The sequence below is a fragment of the Myodes glareolus genome, chromosome 20 (assembly GCF_982192425.1).
Source record: "Myodes glareolus chromosome 20, mMyoGla1.1, whole genome shotgun sequence".
NCBI classification, from domain to species: Eukaryota; Metazoa; Chordata; class Mammalia; order Rodentia; family Cricetidae; genus Myodes; species Myodes glareolus.
In genome coordinates this window covers 26,679,679-26,702,197 of record NC_142045.1, presented here as the reverse complement: position 1 = coordinate 26,702,197, position 22,519 = coordinate 26,679,679, and the positions used below count along the sequence as shown (strand labels likewise).

The 22,519-nt window shown below is 44.7% G+C and overlaps 1 protein-coding gene and 1 long non-coding RNA gene across 3 annotated transcripts in view; one reads left to right on the top strand and one right to left on the bottom strand.

Annotated features, from left to right (window-relative positions):
* Positions 1-461: 461 nt before the first annotated feature.
* LOC125394139 (uncharacterized) lies at positions 462-11,948 on the top strand. Its single transcript, XR_007230115.3, has 3 exons — positions 462-626; positions 9,498-9,668; positions 10,524-11,948. It is a non-coding gene; the product is annotated as an uncharacterized LOC125394139 (long non-coding RNA).
* Positions 9,058-22,519, bottom strand: part of Mindy4b (MINDY family member 4B) — a 30,284-nt gene continuing 16,822 nt past the window's right edge. For both annotated transcript variants that reach the window (XM_048424855.3, XM_085676492.2), the window contains 5 exons: positions 22,347-22,417; positions 21,697-21,769; positions 20,892-21,053; positions 11,148-11,328; positions 9,058-9,587 (listed from right to left, as the gene is read on the bottom strand). In XM_048424855.3, coding sequence (XP_048280812.3) covers positions 9,445-9,587; positions 11,148-11,328; positions 20,892-21,053; positions 21,697-21,769; positions 22,347-22,417 — 630 coding nt within the window. In that variant the 3' untranslated portion in view covers positions 9,058-9,444. The remainder of the gene's footprint in view (positions 9,588-11,147; positions 11,329-20,891; positions 21,054-21,696; positions 21,770-22,346; positions 22,418-22,519) is intronic.

Here is a 22,519-nt window from a genome sequence, read left to right as displayed (position 1 = left end):
AAAAATTTTGTGACCCACTGGGGATGGGGTCAGAGGGGGAAAGGAAACCACAGCAAGTGTCCTGCTATAGAGATGACAGTGGAGATTGGGACCGCAAGAGCAGAAGGAGGCAGGAGGAGAGGTGAAGATTGCAGGGGCTTACCTGTTTCCCTGGCTGGGTTGGCTTTGACGGGGCATGCTGGAATTGGGGAACAAAGTTAGGTGGGGTAGATCTGTGGGATCCATGTAAAATGGGGTAAGGGGGAAAGGGAGGCTGCATTGGTGCTCTGTTGCAGAGCTTGGGGTAAGATTGAGAGATTGGGTCTGCAGCAACAGAAGGAGAGGTGAAGGTCTGCATCTTATCTACCTGGTTCCATGGCAGGGTTGACTGGGAGAGCCTGCTGGATTTGGATCATAACCCAATCATGATCATCTCCCAAAAAGACACTACCCTGTCCCCATCTTCCTCCTTTTTCAGGTATCTAACCACCCTCCAGACCTAGAAAACAGTCAATCGACTGTCATCATCTACTTTTGTCTGATACAATGATTTACTACACACTAACTTGTGTAATGTGTGGTCCTTCCCTCGGCATAACCTTCTCAAGTTCATCTATGGGATCTCCAACTATGATGCAGCCATCTAGGTATGTTATCCCTTTTTATTTCCATTGCATGTGTATGTCACATTTAAAGATGTATTTAGTGTGTGTGTGTGTGTGTGTGTGTGTGTGTGTGTGTGTGTGTAAAAGTTGCCCACTATTACTTGGAATTACAATAGAAAATGTTACTCTTATAGCACCACCTAGTGGACAGTAGTGAAAATACTTTATTGTTTGGTTCAGTCACTGAAGAAAAAAAACAATGCAAAGTTTTGCAGAAGTTTATCATTTACTGGCCACCCCAAGTCCTTCTTGGATAGAGATTTGAGATGAATGCTTTAAATATGACTCGGCTGTGGGGTGTGGGTGCGTCTCATTGGCAGAGGGCTTGCCTAGCATGTATGAAGCCCCGGGTTAGATGGTGGCGCTTGCCTGTAATTCCAGCATTCAGGAGGCCAAGGAAGGAGGATCAGAAGCTCAAGGTCATTCTCAGCAGCAAAGAGTTCAAGACCCCATGCCTCATAAATAAATAAGTTAGTAAATTAATTGAGTGAGCTGGATACTATGAAAATAACTGATTGAATCCACTCAAACGTGGTCCTCTCTGATTTTTAACTTATCCATTCACTAAAAACCTCTTTTATTTAGATTGTTTCTGTGACCACCACCACCACCACCTTAGGGTTTCACAAAAGGATGCATTTCTGCAGTCCAGTTTTTCATTTATTTTCATGAGATCTTAGCTCCCCTTGAGTGCTGGGGCTGAACTCCAGGCTGAGTGCTCCACCACTGTGCTCCACCACTGACCTACACCCCAGCCCGGCAAGCACCTCTACTAATAGCAAGTCAGAAGGGAGCACCTGGCAGAGTGCGGCTGCTGCCCTTGGGCTTTGCTGACCTCACTTGGGTCTGGATCGCTTTTCTCCATCTTCCTTTCTCGGTCACTGCTGCCATGTGCGCCCCTCACCCATGTCCTCTAGGGGGCCACTCATGCTCTTGTTTTGAGCCATACTCTGGCCCTGTGGGTATTTGGGAAGTGCTTCCCCCTGTGAAATTAGTCAGTGGCCCTCCCTCCCTCTCTTCTTTCTTCCCTCCCTCCTTCCCCATAGAACATCCAATCAGAATACTTAAAAATTTTAAATTAAACACAACGCCATTACTATGCAGGAAATGCCCATGTTTTACTTGAGGTTGGCCTTCTTCTGAGAGGTTCCTTGGATTTCTCACATCATTGCGAATCCCTATGATTTGATAGTGTTTCTCAGTGTTGGTCTTGGCCCTGTGCAGTCCAAACCAGATCTAGCCAGTGGGAGAGCTTCTTTTTCTCCATCTCCTGCTCCTTTTCTCATGCCTACCTCCCCCTCCTTTGGGGAGGGAGCAAGCTTTCACCAGTTATCCAACCAGAGACTCAGAAGTCACCACTCTTCCACCGTCCTCCCTCCCCATCTCCACTCTTCCACCGTCCTCCCTCCCCATTACCACTCTTCCACCGTCCTCCCTCCCCATCTCCACTCTTCCACCGTCCTCCCTCCCCCTCACCACTTCTCCACTGTCCTCCCTCCCCATCACCACTCTTTCACCATCCTCCCTCCCCACCACCAGTCCTCCACCATCCTCCCTCCCCTTCCACCAGCCCACCATGCAGCCCACCTCAGCTTATTCCTCCTAAATACTTTCCTCAAAGGACCCACTCCAGTCTCCTGTAACTGCCCACAATCAGCTCCCATCATCCTCACCCAGGACGTCCTAGCCCACGTCATCCAGCTGGTCTTGGCATGCCCTCCTGTCTCTTGCCAGTCTGTTTGCACACCAAGGCATCTGTTCAGAATATAAATCCTGCCAGGTCTATTGAGAATCCTTCAAGACTCTAATGCCCCTAGTGTAGACTGCCTCCTGGTGGGCCCTTGCCTGCCAGTCCAGCTGTTTCTCACCCACTCTCCGCCTTGGCTCTGCTCTTCCATCCTGCTAGCTTCTCTGTTCCCCTGGCAACCTCACCACGGAGCTTCATACCCACTTGGTCATCCTCCGTTCACCCTGTTACCTCTGCTCAGCCCTGCCGCCTCAGCTTCACTGACTCTTCCTCAGAGATATCTTTCCCCAAACTTCTTATAAGATTGGCTTACCAGACTCCCTTCCCTGTAAACTCTGACCTCAGCTTTCAAACTTGGAGTCATTTTGGTGGGTTTTTGGTTCATGCCGCCTCCTCAGGAAAGTCTAAGTCCTACGAGAGGCAGGAGAGAGGAGGAGGGAGGAGGGAGGACGTTGCTGATTTTGCTGTGTTTTCAGAGCTGCATCACAGGGCCTGGCACACAGGGCAGAAATGGCCCCTATAGATCTATATTATACACTTGGTCCCTAGCTGTTGCTGCTGTTTGGGGACATTCTGGAAACTTTGGGAATTAAAGTCTTGGTGGAGGACTTGGCCACTAAGGATGTATCCTTGAAGTTATACATTGCCCTGGCCCCCTTCTATTGTCCTGTCCACTATGATATGAATTGTTCTGCTCTGGTCCACCCTCCCCTCCATGACTGAAACCTATGAGCTAATGAGCCAATAGAAAGAATGCCTTTAAGTTATTCTATATTTTGGTCAAAGTAACAGGCATATTACAAAAGTTGAATGAATGAATGAATGAATGCATGAAAGATGGTGTCTCAAAGGCCCTATCAAGGCAATTATAACATTAATAATAGTGTTAGTTATTCACGTGTACGTGAGGTCAGGTCTGGGTATGAGTGAAGGTTGCTTGTGATCTGGACAGTTCAACACAATTCTCATTTCTTTTCTTTGGGCTATTTCTGCAGGATAAGGTACAGGAAACCCAGGCCTGCCCACCCCTTGCCTAGTCCTATCTGGTCTAGTGACATCAGGAAGTTTATACTTGAAAAAAAGATAACCCACGTTTCTCCTCGGATAGTAGACTATTAGTCGGGGGAGCATACGAGCCTGGGTTTCTCTTAGTTAGGGTTCTATTGCTGTGCTAAAATCGTGAGCATATGCAGCTTGAGGGTGAAATGATTTATTTTAATGCACAGCTTGTAATCCATCCCCAAGAAGCCTGGGCAGGAACTCAAGTGGGAACCTGGAGGCAGGGGGTGATGCAGAAGCCATGGAGGATTGATGCTTGCTGGCGTGTATCCCTTGGCTTGCTCAGGCTACCTTCATAACCACTCCATACTGCCTGTCCAAGGACGGCCCCACCCACAAGGGGCTGGGCCAGCCCACAGCCCCACCCACAAGGGACTGGGCCCGCCCACATCCGTCAGTAATAAAAAGAAAGCCCTAAAATGTTGTGCACAGGCAAAGGCTTACAGAGATATTTTCTCAAAGGTCCCTCTGCCCGAATGACTCCCACTTGTGTCACGCTGACATAAAACTCGCTGGAACAAGGTTGATATTTCAAAACGAAAATATCTCCAGCTCCTCATCAACTCATTCTCCCTTAAAGGCATGGGCAGTTCAAGTCACTTCTTCAGAAAAGTTAATATAGTCATCTTCATGTAATTAGCCTTTCTCCTGTTGGAGAGGCTAACAGGGAAAAGAATGAAGACATGGCCTTCAAGACGCAAGACGTTTAAAAGTAAACTGATGGCTCAGGAAGTGTAGAGCCTGTGGGGAGGGCGGGAAACCCTGAGTGAATGAAGTCCGGACTCAAAATGTGCCGCTCACATGGACACAGTCATGTCAAGGATCGCAGCTTTAGACCAGGGGGGTAGTGATACTCTGTTTGTCTTTTAACAAATAAAGCTTGCCTGAAGATCAGAGCACAGAACTAAGCCACTAGAGGCCAGGCACTAGGTGGCACACACCTTTACTCTCAGGACTTGGGGACAGATGGATCTCTGTTAGTTCAAGGCCACCCTGAGCTACACGAAATTGATCGAATCTAAAAAAGAAAGAGAGCTTGCACAAAGGTGATCCCAGCCCTTGTGATCCCACACCTTTAATCCCAGAACTAGGGAGGTGGAGACAGGAGTGATCTGGCTGGGTGGAGAGAGGAACATAAGGCGGGTGGAGACAGGAGTTCATTGCAGTCTGAGGATGCAGTCTGAGAATAGGATTGGTCCTTTGATCTGAGCATTGGTAAAGCTAAGAACTCTCTAGTGGCCGCTCTGCTTCTCTGATCCTTCAGTTTTCACCTCCTGATAGCTGACTTCGAGTTTTTATTATTAAGACCAACTAGAATTCATGCTACATAGGAGAAAAAGGCAAAACCTTACCCACCCATCCCCACTTTAGGGTGAGGCTCAGAGAGATGGCAAAATCTTTCTTTGGTTGGCGTGGGGATGTCAATAGTGCAGAAAATGTCTGTTATGATTTTTCTCCCTAGATATTTATTGCTTGAAGACTGCACCTACCTGGATTGGCTAAACCTATTCCCTTGACCAACTATGCACAATAAACCCTGCCTTCTTGTTTATCAGGACGTAATAACCCTGCCTTCAACCTACCAAAAGCAATCTACAGGTTCAATGCAATCCCCATCAAAATCCCAGCAAAATATTCACAGACCTTGAAAGAACAATAATCAACTTTCTAAGGAAAAACATAAAACCCAGGATAGCCAAAACAATCTTATACAATAAGTGAACTTCTGGAGGCATCACCATCCCTGACATCAAGTTCTATTACTGAGCTTCAGTACTGAAAACAGCTTGGTACTGGCATAAAAATAGAGAGGTTGACCAATGGGATCAAATCAAAGACCTGGATATTAATCCCACATACCTATGAACATCTGATTTTTGACAAAGAAGATAAAATTACACAATGGAAAAAGGAAATCATCTTCAACAAATGGTGCTGGCATAACTGGATGTCAATATGTAGAACAATGAAAATAGAGCCATATCTATTCCCATGCACAAAACTTAAGTCTAAATGAATTAAAGACCTCAATATAAATCCAAAAACACTGAACCTGATAGAAAAGAAAGTTGTAAGTAGCCTCCAATGCATGGGCACAGGAGACAACTTCCTAAATATAACCCCGGTAGCACAGATACTGAGAGCAACAATAAATAAATAGGACCTCCTGAAACTGAGAAGCTTCTGTAAAGTAAAGATCACAGTCAACAAGACAAAAAGGCAGCCTACTGAATGGGAAAAGATCTTCACCAACCCCACATCAGACAAAGGACTGATTTCCAATATATATATAAAGAACTCAAGAAATCAAAATTCCAAATAACCCAATTAAAAATGGGGTACAGAACTAAATGGAGAATTCTCAACAGAATAATCTCAAATGGTCAAAAGATACTTAAGGAAATGCTCAACATCCTTAGCCATTAGGGAAATGCAAATCAAAACAACTCTAAGATACCATTTTATACCACTTGGAATGGCTAAAATAAAAATCACCAAATGATAGCTTATGCTGGAGAGGATGTGGAGTAAGGGGAACACTCATCCATTACAGGTGGGAGTGCAAACTTGTACAACCACTTTGGAAATCAGTATGGCAGTTTCTCAAAAAATTGGGATTCAACCTACCTCAGGATCCAGCAATACCACTCTTGGGCATATACCCAAAAGATGCTAAGTCATACTCCAAAACATTTGTTCAACTATGTTCATAGCAGCATTACTTGTAATAGCCAGAATCTGGAAACAACCTAGATGCCCCTCAGTGGGAGAATGAATAAAGAAAATGTGGCACATTTACACATTAGAGTACTACGCAGTAGTAAAAAAAAAACAATGACATCTTGAAATTTTCATGCAAAATGGATCGAACTAGAAAACACCATTCTGAGTAAGGTAACCCAGACCCCAAAAGATGAATATGGTATGTACTCACTCATAAGTGGTTACTAGCTATAAACAAAGGATATCGAGTCTATAGTTCATGATTCTAGTGAAGCTAAGTAACAAGGTGAACCCTAAGAAAAACATGTAGATCCACCTGGAAAGTCGAAATAGACAAGATCACCTGACAAAATTGGGAGCATGGGGGTGGGGGGAGAAGGGAGGGTGAAAGGGAAAGAGGAGGGGGGAAGAGGAGGGGGAGGAGAACTTGAGGGAATGGGATAGTCAAGATGGAGGAAGGACAGCGAAGAGAGCAAGGAAAGAGATTATCTTGATTAAGGGAGCCATTATGGGGCTAGCAAGAAACCTGGCTCTAGAGAAGTTCCCAGGAATCCACAAGGATGAATACAGCTAAAACCCTAAGCAATAGAGAGGGGGCTGAACTGGACTTGCCCTATAGTCACACTGATGACTATCTTAAATGTCACCATAAAATCTTCATCTAGCAACTGATGGAAACAGAGGCAGAGACCTTCAGCAGAGAACTGGACTGAGCTCCCAAAGTCCAGCTGAAGAGTAGGAGGAGTAAAAATATGAGCTAAGAGCTCAAGACCATGATGGTGACACCCACTGAAACAGTCTACCTGAGCTAATGGGAGCTCACCAACACCAGTCAGACAGGGAGGGAACAGGCATAGGTCCAAACTTTTCCCTCTGAAAGTGGTTGACAAAGATGGGGCAGACTAATGGGCCCCTGGCAGTGACACCAGGATTTATCCCTACTGCTTGTCCTGGCTTTTTTGGAACCCATTCTCTTTGGATGGATACCTTGCTCAGTCTAGATATAGTAGGAAGGGCCTCGGATCTTCCCCAAAGCAGTGTGCTTTACCCTCTCTGAGGAGTGGATGAGGGTGGTGGGAAGGGTTAAGTGGAGGAAATGGGAGGAGAGGAGGGAGTGGGAACTTGGATTGGAATGAATAATGGAAAAAGATAGTTTGTTTTCTTTTAAAAGAATAAAATAAAAATAACCCCGCCTCCTTCCTCAGTTGTGTGCAATAGCCCTACTCTCTGTTGCACTGTATATAGTAAACATGCTAAGCTTCCATGCTCTTGAGGCTTCTTCATTCCAGAGCCCAGTCCACTTAGCCCAGCTTTTCCATGTGTCTGACTTCTCTTCATTTCCTCACCACCACAGTCAGGTTCACACGGGAGCCACACTGAATGCAGCAATACCTACTTCTAAATAGCCTATCCCCACCTTAAAAACAAATCTGAACATGAGTGGGTGCTTCACTCCAAGACGAAATAAAAACTCATTTACACAGAATATTGACAAGGCGTACCAAGTGAAGAATACCTCTGCATATAACAACACATAAGAATGTAATCTTTCCTTCATTTATTAGTAGAATTTTGTTCCAGAGCTAATTTAACATAAATTACAACATACGAAACATGGCAAGCTAATACAGGTATAAAAAAGCAAAACTTCAGACTAAGGAGGAAAAGTCAAAAAATAAAGGCAGAAAGAGAAAACAGAGGGATTGGGCTATTTTCCATGGGCTGTAGTACTGAACACTCTACTTTGGGCGAGAGATGCTCGTGTGTTTTCAGGAGCTATTACCTCTTTTTCTTCCTGCAGAACCTGCAGTTGTCTGTGTAGCAAGCACACCCATGCTCAGCCATACAGGAGGAACCACAGTTGATCTTAGAGAGTCATGGATCCCTCAGGGACCAGGGCCTAGATTGTTCTGGAGCAAAAGAATGTCCTCATTGCTTCAGACTTAGCGGTATCTCTTGAACTGCCTGTGTCCCGACAGAATACTTTCTAATATGCCTTCAAGCTTTCCAGTCATTAATGCCAAAAGAGTCAACTGAATTCTCCTAGAACAAACTGAAACTTGTTTCAGACCCAATCCCCCCCCCCCCCAAAAAAAAAAACACAGTGTCTGTAAGACCAAAGGAGTTCAGGGTCTGTAGAGCGCTACTCAAATGTCTGATGTAGTTAAAACTCTGGAAGAAAGTCCCGACGATAGCGGAACCACCATCAGCATCTGAGCCGTAGGCTTCTTCCTTATACACAATTTATTACCCGCTCTGAAAGTTTCTTCTCCACATTCCTCTGAGGTTATATACTATTCTTGAGCCAAATGAAAAGGCATTTAATAAATTAATGTGGACACTGAGTACAGAGACATTGTTCCTTGGGATCTGACCTTTGGTTTCTATATCCAAATATAGAAATATATAGCAAATAGGGTGTGGGGGTGGGGAAATGTCTAGATGCTTCTCTTGTACAAAAGAACACGTGTCTAGTCTATGTATCTCCTCGGGAAAGGCTCTTAGGCATTTAGCATACGAGAGAAATATCACATTCTTTAAGACGTTCTTTTCCTCTCTGAACACTGAGATGAGATTTTATTTTTGCAGAAGCTTGTTTTGTGTAGGAGCAAGACTGTCTCAGCTTATGTTTATTGTTATTATTTGTATCTGGGTTAGGAGAGAAAAAAAAACAAACAGAATACTGGTAGGAAGAACGAGTCTTTCTGCCTGATGCCTTGACTGCATAAGTCCTCAGCCCCCACCCTGCCAGAGATTCCCGCCCACGGGGAATCGACCCCCTCACCACCGAGTGGGAGGAAGCCCATTTCTACTTTACTGAGAAGAGCCCGCTAATGTGGCCCTGTGAGGTGCGTCCTTGGAAAGGAACACCGCCCATACCGGGAAGGCTTGAGGAGACTCGAGCTCTTGCCATTGCTAAAAGCTGATGATATCTTCCTGATGACTTCATCCCCAAATGGAAGTGAGCTCCCAGCTTCAGTCTTAGTGAAGTCTCAGAAAAAGAGCAGTTTGGAAAACACAGAGAGACAGACCGCATTTTCTCTTCTGAATTAAGTGAAGGAGCCACTGTTGAGACCCTGGGATAAAACCACATTCTCTACAGCACTGATAACAACTGTGAAGGCACACGGAGAGAAACATGAGAAGCAGCCGGTGGTATTTCTCAGTGGGGCTCTTGAAAGAGGAACACAGGACTTAAATGCTCACCCATGCGCTGTACCTCTGCACGCCGTTTGTTCTGACCCCTCAGACAAGTCTCTAGCTTTCTTTTCAGAAAAAGGGACTAGCTCCATTCCAACTGACGGTAGCCTCTCTCCATTTAGTTCTGATTGCCATTTCCACCGGTGAAAACCGTCTTCCTGATCCATGTTTATCTTCACGGCGCTCCCCTTCCCAGTGATGCGAGTGAGTATCTGAGGATGGAACGGGAGCATTGACATCCAGGCCCACTGACCTAGTCCCGAAGAAGCCAGCACACAAGGAAAAGAGACAAGGTGGGTGGGGCTGGCCCAGGGAGCCTTAGAACTGACTAGAAGGAGGGAAAGTCTTACAGACGGTGTACTGAAATACCCTTTCAGAGTAGGTCCGTAGTAGCCAGGCTTGCTGTGTGTTGGGTTGTGAATATCCTTGTCATTTAACGCAACACTAGGTGACACATAGGATCAGGCACATGTCACTGATATTACCAGGAAAACAGGTGACAGGAAAGCTCAACCCTTTTCGAGAAGAGATTGTTTGGGGGTAAAATCTAGAAAGGGAAGCTCGAAGTTGTTTTCCAGGCTAGGTTGTCTCCCATGAACCAGGTGACATTTCAGAAGTACTTAAAATGTCATCACCGTGCTTCATTGATTCATTTAGTGGCTGAACATAGCGACCACACAACCAAAAATAGATATCAGAGTACCTGCTTCACATGGCTAGCGGGAATTGGATGCCTGTGTTATACATGCTCTCAACACCATACTCAGAATAGATCACGTGGGACGTTTGTAAGATGAGAAAAATGGGGTTTACCTCAGAGGTCGGTAAAGGAAAAATGGTAATAGCTGTTAAAGAACATGCAGCCAATGTCGCACTAAAGTAAATGCATTAATATACATTTCTCATAATTAAAGAAAAGAGCTGCACAAATTTGTTCTTAGAGTCATTTCTAGATGCAGAGAGAACAGCAAAATTTAGTAAACCCCAGGCTTATGTTGCTAAATGCAAAGCCAGCCATTGACAAAACCCCATAAATGAAACCAAGGTTGCTGGACAGAGTTCAAGTTTGTCCACTATTAATGTCTTGTCAAAGGTACCAGTATTTAAAGACTTCTTAAGATTAATCATTTTTTCCTCATGAATTTAAGGAACTGAAGTTGTAATTGAGACAAAAGCAGTCTGCTCATCTGTGATTCTCCCAGCATCTGCTGAAGGTTTGCAAGAACTTATGCCCAGTGGGTTCCTGGCATCTGGCTCAGAGTTTGCACTCAGAAATGTCTTCAGAATTAAGATGAACAGAAATGCATTCTTACTTTAGCCGCTATGTCACTGGATGACCGACCGTCTCGTGTTTGCTCATATAAAGATTGGCCAGGCAGAGCTCTGTGTCTCCTTTGCTTTTGCATGCCTGTCCTGGGGCTTCGAATGGAGAGACCTCATGCTTAAAGAAAGGGCTGTGGAGAAATAGTTCTGGAAATTTGACCCTTCAAACTTTATTTTTTATCTTATCTAGAATTTGTTTATTTTTCCATGTTATTTCTGACACTAACACGTACATATGTGCACACACACACACACACACACACACACACACCCCTACATTTTAAAGCCCCACATGACAATGGATTCATACTAAGGCAGAGGCTTTATTTTAGAAACTGAGTCTAAGTATTTCTTGCAGTGCTAGCACAGAAAACCACACGGTTGCTAAACAACGACGGCCACCCCTCTGAGTGCACTAAAGCACACACTTGGAAGTCTCAAGTGCTCACCTATTGTAAGATGCATGGGCTTCTTCTGGGAGGGCTGCCCACTGTAAAAGTGCAGATCAAAGACACGCTCCATTTTCCAGTCCGACAAGAGCTGCCTATTTGTGCAGAAAAGGACGCCATAATTTCCATTGAGGTTGCACAGCCAAATAGGAAATGTGGGCGTCTTCAGCATGCTGCCCACCTGGAATGGGAAAGGAGAATGCAGATGAACATCTAGATCTTTCTGGTCCTTTCTGAATAAAAGACGCTGACGCATTCTCTTGGTGAAAAAGCAGTCCTGGGCTTCTTGTTGCACATGTAGCTTACAGGCCATTGTATGTGGGATAAAACCCCAAACCAAGACTTTACAGAACACCTCACTTTGCTCTGAATGGGCTATACTTTTTTAAAACGCAGCGGTCTTATGGGGAAGGCAAAGGTTTTCTAGCTTGGCTATAAGGTGACTTGTAACTATCGATGTGGGAAACAAGAAGGCCAATTCTGGGTCACTGACTAGGGTGATTGCTCCCAGTATAATTCCCAAGATTGGACGACGTCTCCTGCAGCAGATGTCAGCTTTCTGGTAACACTAGCCGTTTATACTGGAGGAAGAAGGCGTCTAGGAAATGTGGGAAACACTCTTGTGCACATATGTACCTACAAGTTGGCATGTAGGTGATTGGTGAAGACATACATGCAGCAGAGTATATTGGTTTCATATGACCACGGTGGGCTGGGATTGAGAATGGTGAAGAATTCATCCCAGTTAGATAAAAGTAGAAAAAGACAAGCTTAGTGCAGCGGCAGTGGGCAGAGCAGGGACAGAATGGACTGGTCCTGTTTGTTGGTGGTTTCTTTTCGGTTCCCTCTAGCTTCCTGATATGCAAATAAAGGACCAAGAATGTCAGTTCTTATTGTTCAATTCTTGGCTCTAGGGTTTGCAGGACACGGTTGGTTTTGATTGGTTGTTTTAAGTGGTAAGATGGATCCTCCAGACATTGATATTAGTTCATGATTTGTCGTTCAGTAGACCCTGACACTGTAACATGCAAGCCTGTTGATGGCCTAGAAAGTTTCCAGTTGTATTTTGCAAAGTCAAGAGTCTACGATAGTGCCCCAGGCTTGTTTGCTCCCCACATTTGTGTTTGATAGAGCATCAAGGCCAAACTTGGGTGTTTGAACTCAGGGTCTTTCTTTAAGGCTGAATGGGTTTGTATTGCCTCTATCCCACCCACTGTAGCTGTTCTGCTGGGGCACTGCGGGAGGCAGTCACGAAGGGAAAGCTTCTGGTAAACCTGTTGGTCTGATTTAAAGAACCTGTGGACAACGGGCTGTCTGCTGGTATTGACTGGAAACCACAATGCAACGTCATCAGGACCTAGATTCGTTTGACTCTAGAGAAGACTAGTTTGACAATTCAGCTAAACCTTTGGACACTGGACACAGGGATCAGCCAGTGGTTTCAGAAAAAAGAGTACTCAGAAGAGCCGTCCAAAGTGTTTCCCCAAGACAGCCAGCCCTGGGAGGCTCTCTCTCCCATTTTAATGGCTTGGCTTTTGAGTCTTTTTCTTCTTCACCATGTCTTAAACCATTTTCGGTTTGTTTGTATAGACAGCATTTCCTCTCTAGAATCAGACAGATGCCTCCTTGAGCAGTCACTACTAAATAAAGACCAAAGTGGTTTAGGAGGACAATGGAAAAGCACAGTTCTATATAACTGAACAACATTTGGAGTGTAGCTTTAGACGGCAATTGAAGTCAAAGGTCAGAAGCATAGGGGCCATACTAAGACACTGAGTATCTCACCTTCGAACCAGGGGCAAATCTACACTAGGTACAGGCAAAGAGAAATCATGGTTGGTTTCAGATACATTTCTCCCAAGTTGTAAAAAAGTATTTAATTATCCATCAGTTAAATGAAACACACTCTTTTTTAGGCATTCTTGCAATAGTACTTTCCTGAGCTAAGATTTATATGTAATGAAAATATGATATACAGGACAAGCAATTGTTATTAATATCAATATTTTGAGACCATTTGGTACATAGTCTCAAACTTGCTCTGTAGCCCAGGCTGACCTCAAGTTCAGAACCCTCCTGCTTCTGCCTTGGAAGTGCTGAGGTTACTAGTGTGTATCACCACACTCAACTGGAACATGCAACTGTTAATGTAAGAATGGAATGAAGTAACTAGGAGATCGAATGCTGTTTGTGATAAAGTGTCATGCCATTTGAATTCAGGTCGATCTTATGATTGATTTAAAAAAAAAATCAATGAAAGTCCCTGTAAATTCTGGATGGAGGGATGATATACATATATAGGTATACAGATAATATGTATACAAACATTTTCCATAGAACATTTGTAAAACGGCAAAAGTTCTGCTGTTTCTCAGTTGCACATGCCTGGCCTAGTGCTGACACCAGGCACTATCACTTTATAGAGAAAAGCAACGCTTGTCTTTCGTGAACTCAAAGCGACTAGATCCCTTCTGAACCACAAGGACCAGATTTCACCCCGAGCAGGCAGTGTTGCCTGCCTGGAGAGACTGTGGTAGAAGGGAATGCCCCGCATGATGGTACTTTGGGTAACAAGTCAGGAGGCGAGCCTTACGGTTGCCACTGAGCAAACAGCTGGTTTAAAGTAATATAACCGGTCGACCAGAAACTAAGATCTTCCAAAGAGATGCTTGTGACTCTTTCTCTGTGTGACTATCACACTATTCAAGTAATGGATCCTAAAGAAATGGAGATTTCTCCAGAGATCTCATGCTAGGAGAAGGAAAAGGCCCCAGCCAAAGGAGAAACTCAACTCCTGCACAGATTTCAACCAGTTCTAACACTTTATTGACCACCTTACAGGACTGGAACCTAGACAAGGGCGAGTCAATGACAGTCAGGACCACCCGTTGACTGGGACTGTTTAGGTGTGGACGTCCTTGGTCCTCTATTCAAACTCTGATCTCACTTCAGGGCCCAAAGACGGGCTTAGGGGAGGTGACTGGATCTCTCGGTCCCTCTTCCCAATGTGATCACGCTGAATGAATCTCTCTTCCTGCTTTCCACTGTTAATTTAGCTTTTTTTAATCTGAAGATGGTGATTGAAGCTGGCTTGAGCTACAGCTGAGGCCCCCAAATCTGAAAAGAGCAAGTCTTGCAAACATCAAACCAAAGCACTTTCTGGTTGAATCTCGTCAGGTCTCACCCCAACTCCTGTCCTGCTCACACACGCCCATTTGACTGACATTTTTCAGTTTTAAGCATTTTAATTGGTTCTGGATAGACATGGTTTACCAGCCACCCCTCCCCCTTTGCAGGGTTCTAAATATATTTTATTGGTGAGATTCCACCAATTCTGAATTTGTGCATGTTGCCATGGTAAGAAGGAAATTAAATTTGATACAGTGGTACTATAAATAAAATACCTTTCTCCTTAGGTTCACTTATTGTGTAACAAGCCTGGTCGTTTCAGCCCCAGCAGCCAAATCCTCTGTAACGCAAACCTTTCTTTAAGCCAATGTAAAATGATAAGGACAGGAGAGACGATCACATTCCTAACACTAGAGAGCCAGAATTGAGTCCATGTAGGCTTTCCAGTACAACGGTGCTTAGCCAGTGCCTTTGCGCAATGAGCTTAATATTGCAAGTCCCAGAGCCTCAGGCTGGCAATGTGAGCGGGAGAACGGTGTCAGAAGCGTTGTGCTTTCTTCATTGAGCCCGGGTGACAATTCCCATGCATACGTGTTAATGGCCTAGCTTTCCTCTCTGCCACCTGGAACACACACACTTGATGTAACTTCTCTGGCAGAGATTGCAGGTAGGTTGTAAAAACAAATTCGATCAGGCTTGCGGAAGGTAACCTTGGTGACTTGGTGGCAGAGTGTAGTGAGTTATCGCTTCATTGGCTACTTCCAAGGTTGGCTTTCTTCCCGTCCGACTCTCCAAAGGGAAGACGTAAAGAGAGAAGAGGGTACCGTTGGGATGGAAGTAGGCGCTGCCAGGGCTGCCGTGGGAACGATTCTGGCAAGACCTAAATGACTCCAGTCCGTTCTAAAACTCAGAGTTGATTTTTCTTCCCACTGGCAGGTGTAACGATAACGTGAACCTCCTAAGGCTTTTCCAGATGGTGTTAGACTCAAACTGCTTTATGTTCTCACTTAGGTATTGGAGCCTCACACTCGAACTTGTACCTTCAAATAGAAAAGTAACAGGGAGGCTTCAAAATAGTGCCTCGCCTCGTGGGTAGCTGGCTGCTTCCTGCAGGAACTGTCAGTCTGGTGGGCTCTAGGGGGCTTGCCGCTTCATCTGATGAGAGCATCATCTTTTTTTTCTTTTTAAATCTCACCCACTGAGCTGTGACATTGGGATAGAAAAATGTGTGGGTTTTTATTTTTTATTTTTTGCAATCTCTGCAGTTTTAACACAGAGGAAGGAAAAATTGACTTGGGGAGACAAAGGCAGAGCTACAGACGGGTTTCTCCTCAGCCACAGATCCCAGCTGCTGGCTGGGTGGCATGGCAGTTACCTTCTGAGCTCAGAAACCTTTCTTCTGCTAGGTTCTCCCCATCACTGCATACACATACCATTTAGATCTATTGCATCCACCAGGACAGGACCCAACAGATACCCTGGAAGCAAAACACACTCAGTTGCACAAATACAGGTCTCCTGCAATGTCACCAACGCCTTGGAGCAGAAAGGAAGGGCCGTGGCTGTGGAGTGTCTCTGAGCCAGCAGCATATGTAACATTGTTCTGAATCCTTCTTTTCTTTCTCAAGCCTGCTCTGCAAGGTGTTTCCATTCCAGGCTTGGGTGTTGTGAAATATTTGACTCTGGGGTCGACTGGAGTCAGCGCAAATGACTACTTGGTGGGCACGCGTCTAAGCACTGTTGAGCTTGTCCTGATGAGGGTGAAAAGTGTCGGCACCTGACAGATGTGATCTGCCCGTCCAGAACCTGGATGGGGGCAAACACTTTAGAAAGCGTGCAACCAAGCACCTGTGATTCATAAACTCATAACGGCTTTAGCTTTAAATGGCTCCACCGCCATCCACTTCAAAACCCCTGCCACTGTCAAAATGTTAGCGCCCACCGCTAGTGCGTCTGTAGCAAATACTCAAGGTTGCGTAAGACCAACCTGCACTTACATCTGCTTTTTAAAGTGTTAATTATAGCATGCAGTTCCAGGAACTAGTATTTATATATTTATAATTTATTGGAAAATAAACGTCACAGCACAGCAGAGACCGTGAGCTTTGAGTGTAGATGGAATAGGACTCATACATAACCCTGCTCTAACCTGTGTCTCGGGAAGGCTTTGGGCAAGGTTCTCTAAGTCCCTTTGACCTTTCTAATCTCTTAACTGAATCACAGAGCAACGAACTGGATTTAGGATTCTAGCTTTGAGTTATGTGGAGAAGATATCATTGCCAGTAGAAAACCTGGCAAGAACAGGGTCTGTGTGTCCATGGCCATCGGCACTCCAGTGAATGAAGCCACTCCATAATACACCCTCTAGCCCTCTGTTTCTCACCCTCTAGTGAGAAATATGCATGTGAGTCTGTGTGCAAAATGATGTCAGGGCTCCACGAGATGAGCATTGTTTCTGTCCTGACATAGGAGGATGTAATGGAAAGAACAAAAAAGAATACTTCGAAAATCAACCGCGTGTGTACATGTTTTGTATATCCGTGATTGAGAGGCTTAAACAAGACGATTGTCGGCTTGTCGCTGACCTATAATACATTTTTTTCTTTTAAAAAGAAAACCAAACTCCAAGTGCATGACAGAAGCATCGTCATAAATGTCCTCAGGGTTTCAAGCCATTAGTGTACAATTTCGGGTAGTTTTCAGCGAGGGCACGTTTACAGGCATTTCCCTGGGGGAGAGAACGCTGAGTCCAAGAATGAAGGATGAAAAGTCCCACTTTCCCCAAAGCTTGGATTTTATTTCAATGTAGATTTTACAGTGGCCCCAGGTAGTCTCTAGCCTCTGCCCTACTTCGAATTGGCACGCGAACCTTTGGATGGCATCCCGTGGGCTCCTTCATCGTGCCCTCTTCCCGGCAGGAAAGCCCTTACTTTTCTCCCCTATGTGCTGTGTGCTCTCAACTGCCTTTAAGGCCCTTGAAAACATCCTCTTCTTATTAGAGGATATTTTAGGCTCTGCAGGTAATGTTCTTTAGAGCATGGTTTAACGCTGGATCCCTGCGAATTCTTGACTCTGATGCGCTCTGCCTCTTGGTGGTGGCATTTTCTCTGATGTGGTCCTTTTCCTCCGACCAGCTTAGCAGCTGCTTTGCAAACACCTGTCCAATTTTAGCCTCAGCTGAAGCCAGCGGCTCGTCCCCCAAAGCCTTGCAAACGTTGAAAGGGAACAAAAGGCTGCCCACCTCGCCAGCACGAACGAGACGACGGTATGCTGTTTCTTCTAGGTTCTGTTGAAAGAGCTGGCTTCCCAGTCTCTCCCACCATGGATTTAATCACAGAGTCAAAAGAGTTCATTGAATTCCCTCCTTCCTCCAGAATAGTAATTCTCACCTAGGGACAATTCTGTCCTCACCACCGCCAGGGGACATTTGAAAATGGCTACAAATGTTTGAGGTTGTGATGACGGGATTGGAGCAGCTGGCATCTAGTGGGTTGCAGTGTGGAGCAGAGCTCCGCACTATAGACAAATATCCCCAGTACCCACAGCTGAGAAGCCCTACACGGGACAGGGGTTTCTCGCCCTCACAGACTCTTAGAATCACCTGGGAGATTTGAGGTCATGCGCCCAGCGTCCCTCAGATGAAGTAACACTGTGGTCTACATGGCTTTTTGCTTACAGGACCCTATGCAAAATGAAAAGGCAGGTACTCTCGTTAAAAACTTAACAATGTGGCACTCTAGGTGGCAATATAAGTGTCATACTCAGGAAGTTAGTGGGGTTTGAGGATGCCCCAGGCATGGATCATTCAGAACTTTCATTCAGAATGAATAGGCTTAGATTGCAGTCAGGTTGATATCATTGCTATCGCGTTATTCTAGAAAACCAGTTCTCAACCTCTGGGTTGAGAGCCCTTTGGAGGCCAAACAACCTTTTCACAGGGGTCACCTAAGACCATCAAAACCACAAAAACACAGATTTTACATTATGATTCATAACAGTAGCAAAATTACAGTTATTAACTAGCAATGAACTAATTTTATGAAAATAATTTTATGGTTGAGGTCACCCCAACCTGAGGAACTGTATTAAATGGTCACAGCTGAAGGGGACACACCAGATGAAGGGGAAGGTGAATAAAGTAATCCCAGGATATAATAAGGGGTTCTTTATTTAAGGGAGAACTCAACATAGATCACAATGGGGGAACAGGAACAGAATCCAGCATTTGGGTGTTAGAGCCGAGAGCGAGAGCAAGCGGGTGGGCCCGCATCTTTTTGATACCCAAGGCCATGGCCAACCTAGTCCAGCCTCTCAAAGGTCATTGGCTAAAGGAGGTTCCCCATCACACAGCAGTAGGAAGGTTGAGAACCACTCTCCTAGAATAATCAGCATATGCCACGTGAGGCCCACCTAGGACTCAGTTTTGTACCTGGACACGGATCCTTCCGTCTAAGTGATGCTAAGTGAGCCTGGCTGACTGAAGCATTAGAATGCTCTCCACTGTCGTCTGTCAAAAGTCTCACATGTGCACAGAACATTTTGGCTTTCCATCTGTTTGCTTCACACCCGTCCCTTATCTCAGAAATCAGGAGAGACTCAATAGTCATCAGCTCAGAAGGATAAGTGACTGGGCAGGTCTTGCCCCTGCTGAGGTCTCCAATAGCTGTAGATTTCCAGGTAGGATTATTTCTGCCTCTGTAGGACCTACCTTGCCTTTGCACCAAGGCTTCTAAATACTGCTGGCATGTGGCATGTGACATGTGACACGTGGCATGTAGCATAGAAGCCAGTGGCATGAGAAGAAACTTTTAAAACAAGTATCTATTTATTTAAATGCATACAAGGGAAAAGCAATTGCTTGGTTTATATCACCATAGCAATGAAGGTTAAAAACAATCTTAAAATTGAGTTGATTTAAGGAAAAATATCCATAGTAGCACAAGTGACTCAGGGGCAATGCACAAGTTATAAACTACAATGTTGTGAAAGGGCTTTGTCACAATAGATGAGGCCCTAAAATCATTGTCACTTGTGTGTTCCACCCTTGGAACTTGATCTAGACTATGTCTCTCATTTTTTTTTTTTTTTGCAAAACAGGATCTTGACACATTGCTGAGATCTGAGACATAGACAATAATAGACCGTAGATATGTAGTGATTATGTATGGCTAACAGAAAAGCAAAATATGTAAAATGAACCCTTGCTTCTGCCTGAGTTTTCTTCACTGTTTTTTTTTTTTTCATTTACTAAGGTCTTAAGTGAACCCCCAGGTTTTCTGGAAAGCGTGATTAGGGACCTTATGACTATAACCCATCTTTTTTCATCCAGGATGCACCCAAGTTTAGTCTTTGCCGTTCATGTAGTGGGATTCTTTGCAGCCATCAAACACACTAAAGGCCAGATTCTCACTAGCGTATGAAGATAAATGTGAGAAAGAATCCAGGAGAGTAACATAGAATTACACACAAGGAAGAAAAAGAGCAGAAAGCATTTCTGAAAACATAGACCGCTGGAGAATGGAATGGAGTTCATTTCTATTAGTTTATTTGGCACTTCTCATTTGTGTGTGTGTGTGTGTGTGTGTGTGTGTGTGTGTGTGTGTGTGTGGTGTGATGTACTTGGATTATACAATTAAGGAACAGTAAAGAAACTTTGAAAACATATTTGTGCAAAAAAGCTACCAGCCTGTCAGTCAGATGCTATTTTCTTGATGTCACCCAGACACATGCACAAGATGCTGGGCTTGTGAATAACACACACATAACAGCTGGACACAGGTAGAGAGGTAGGTGAGGTTATGAATTGGATGGCTCCTTGTGAGAAATTCTGTACTCATGAAGGGTACCTGTAGCAGGAACGGGAGAACTGGTAGACAGGACAGCAGGATTAGGAGAGGATGGGTATGGGCATCTCTATCAGAGGGAATTACCTCCAGGTAGTGTCAGGGTTACTCCAGAGAGCTGCTGCTTTCCAGAGTCCTTGCCTCTCCAGGCGTCAGGAAGAAAACCACGGTGCAATACATCCTAAGCAACTTTGGTTCGTGATCTGGAGAAAGTGCCTGCCTTCTCACCCTCTCTTTCTTATTCTCTGCTTGTACATGCACGGTTTGCTTTCTGGTCATCAGAAGGTGTGCATCCCCTGAGTTGAAGACGTTTGTGACAGGCATGTCAAAAACAGGGCCCCGGTTCTAGTCTTTGTAAAAAAATGATCAGCAACAGGGGGCACATGTACACTCATTTGCAATTTGCATAAGTAATGGATTTGGAGGACACCAACCACTGGGCTGTGGCTACCTGGACATGAAAGGAAACTTCTTTCTATTCATCTGTGTATTTCAAATATTGTTTTCCAATAAGTGTTCACATGTGGCTTCTACTATATGTAGGCATTAAAACATGGGAAATAAAGTATGAAGGGCATAGCATTGGATGCTTCCATTTAGACCCTGTGTGTGTGTGTGTGAGAGAGAGAAAGAGAGAGAGAGAGAGAGAGAGAGAGATATGGAGGGAGGTACACCAAACGTACCAAATGGGAAAAGAGGTTCAGATTTGACACTTTTAAGCATGACAAAATACTTGCATTCTGGTTATAGAGTTAAGAATCAAAGCACTAACCTGTGAGAGTCGGTCATCCTCAGAAGTGTCCTTACCCCACTGCAAGTAGCCAACGTCACTGCGGGCCAGGACTCCATGTAATGTTTCCCCAGACCTTCCTTTCTCATAGCCATTGAAGACATTTGGACTTGCTCTCCCAGTCAAAATCATATTGATAACGGCCTAGATTGAATAGTTGGTTAGTATTTACATTATAGATAGCAAGGACATGGAGACTGTTTTCTTTAAAAAGTATCACAGAAATGGTCTGGGAGGCAGCTCTGGGGCAGGGAGCTTGCCTATCAGGCCTACGGGCCTAGATTCAACCCTCAACACAAAATGATAAAACAATCATTTTAAATGCCCATTTTTTTTACTATAAAGAATGCAGCTATGCAAACATAGTTCTGGAAAAGCATATGTGTGATATGAAATTGGTAGAATTAAAACCACAGTTTTGGGGGTTTTTGGTTTTTTTTTTTCTCTTTTCCTCCCACCCACGTGCAGACTTTTCTTCCTTTGTATTTGTTTTAACTGTGCTTTCCATTGTTATGACTTAGGAAGCATGAAGCTAAAATGTCCGCCATTTGTTTTCTCAGATACCAGGGATACCTGGTGAGTCTTGTCGAGGTATCATGTTTCTGAGATCTCTGGCTTTTGTGGGGACTCTAGGAAGGACTGTGGAAACCAGAGAGTAGGCTCTGGTAGCTTTATCTCATCTTTCAAAGACAGCATGGCCAGGTTTTGCTCAAGGAGAAAATGAACTTACTTTAAAAAGAAGCCTGGTTCAGAGTCTACAAAAGAGATGCAAAGTCTTCCCGCCTACCTGCCTGCACAGGATGCTCCCAGCACGAGGCTGCAAGAGATGAGTGGTGCTGATGTCCAGGTCCTTCTGAAGCCTGCAGGATGAAGGGAGCTGTCAGCATCTGGTCCGAAACAGTGGTCATGCCAGGGAGTGCAGCAGTAACAAGGCCACTGTCCCTTGCTCATGCCCTCCATGGTTCTACTCAGAGGACTGGGACCAGGACTTCAGGGGTGATGGAGAAACTATGGTTACCGTAGGAACCTGCCTCCTCTGGAATCCACCAGAAATCATTATCTCTACGCCACTTTGGGTTGTCAGGTGCTGCCTGGTTTTGTCCACTATTTCTGGGTATATCTGCTATCTTCCCCAGGGTGGAAGCCACGGAAGATGAGCGCCCCATCGTCTCTTAGCTACACTTCCCATCGTGCCAAGAACAGAACTTTGTATTGCATATACAAAAGTTAGACATCTGAGGGGATAATTTGTGGATAAAAAATATCCATAAAAGACACCCTGCCTATTCATATGGATGAGCCAACTAAAGAGAAGACACACCGGCAGAAGAATAACCATTGCATAAAATATGGAATGAGAATATTTTCCTACCAAGTTCACACCTACGTGCCCCCATTCCTGTAGTCAATGCCCACATGGATGTTTGTGAAATTTACCTCTCAAACGTTCTGGAGAGGACTAGGCTGTAGAGGAAGAGGATGACACCGTGGCTGCCTTCACCTTGGAACTGGAAAATGAGACCAACGCCTTTGCTTAAAAACACTGCTGATAGAGGGTAGAGGGCACACGTGTGGGTATGACATCAAGGTCTTAGGTCTAGCAAAAGCCC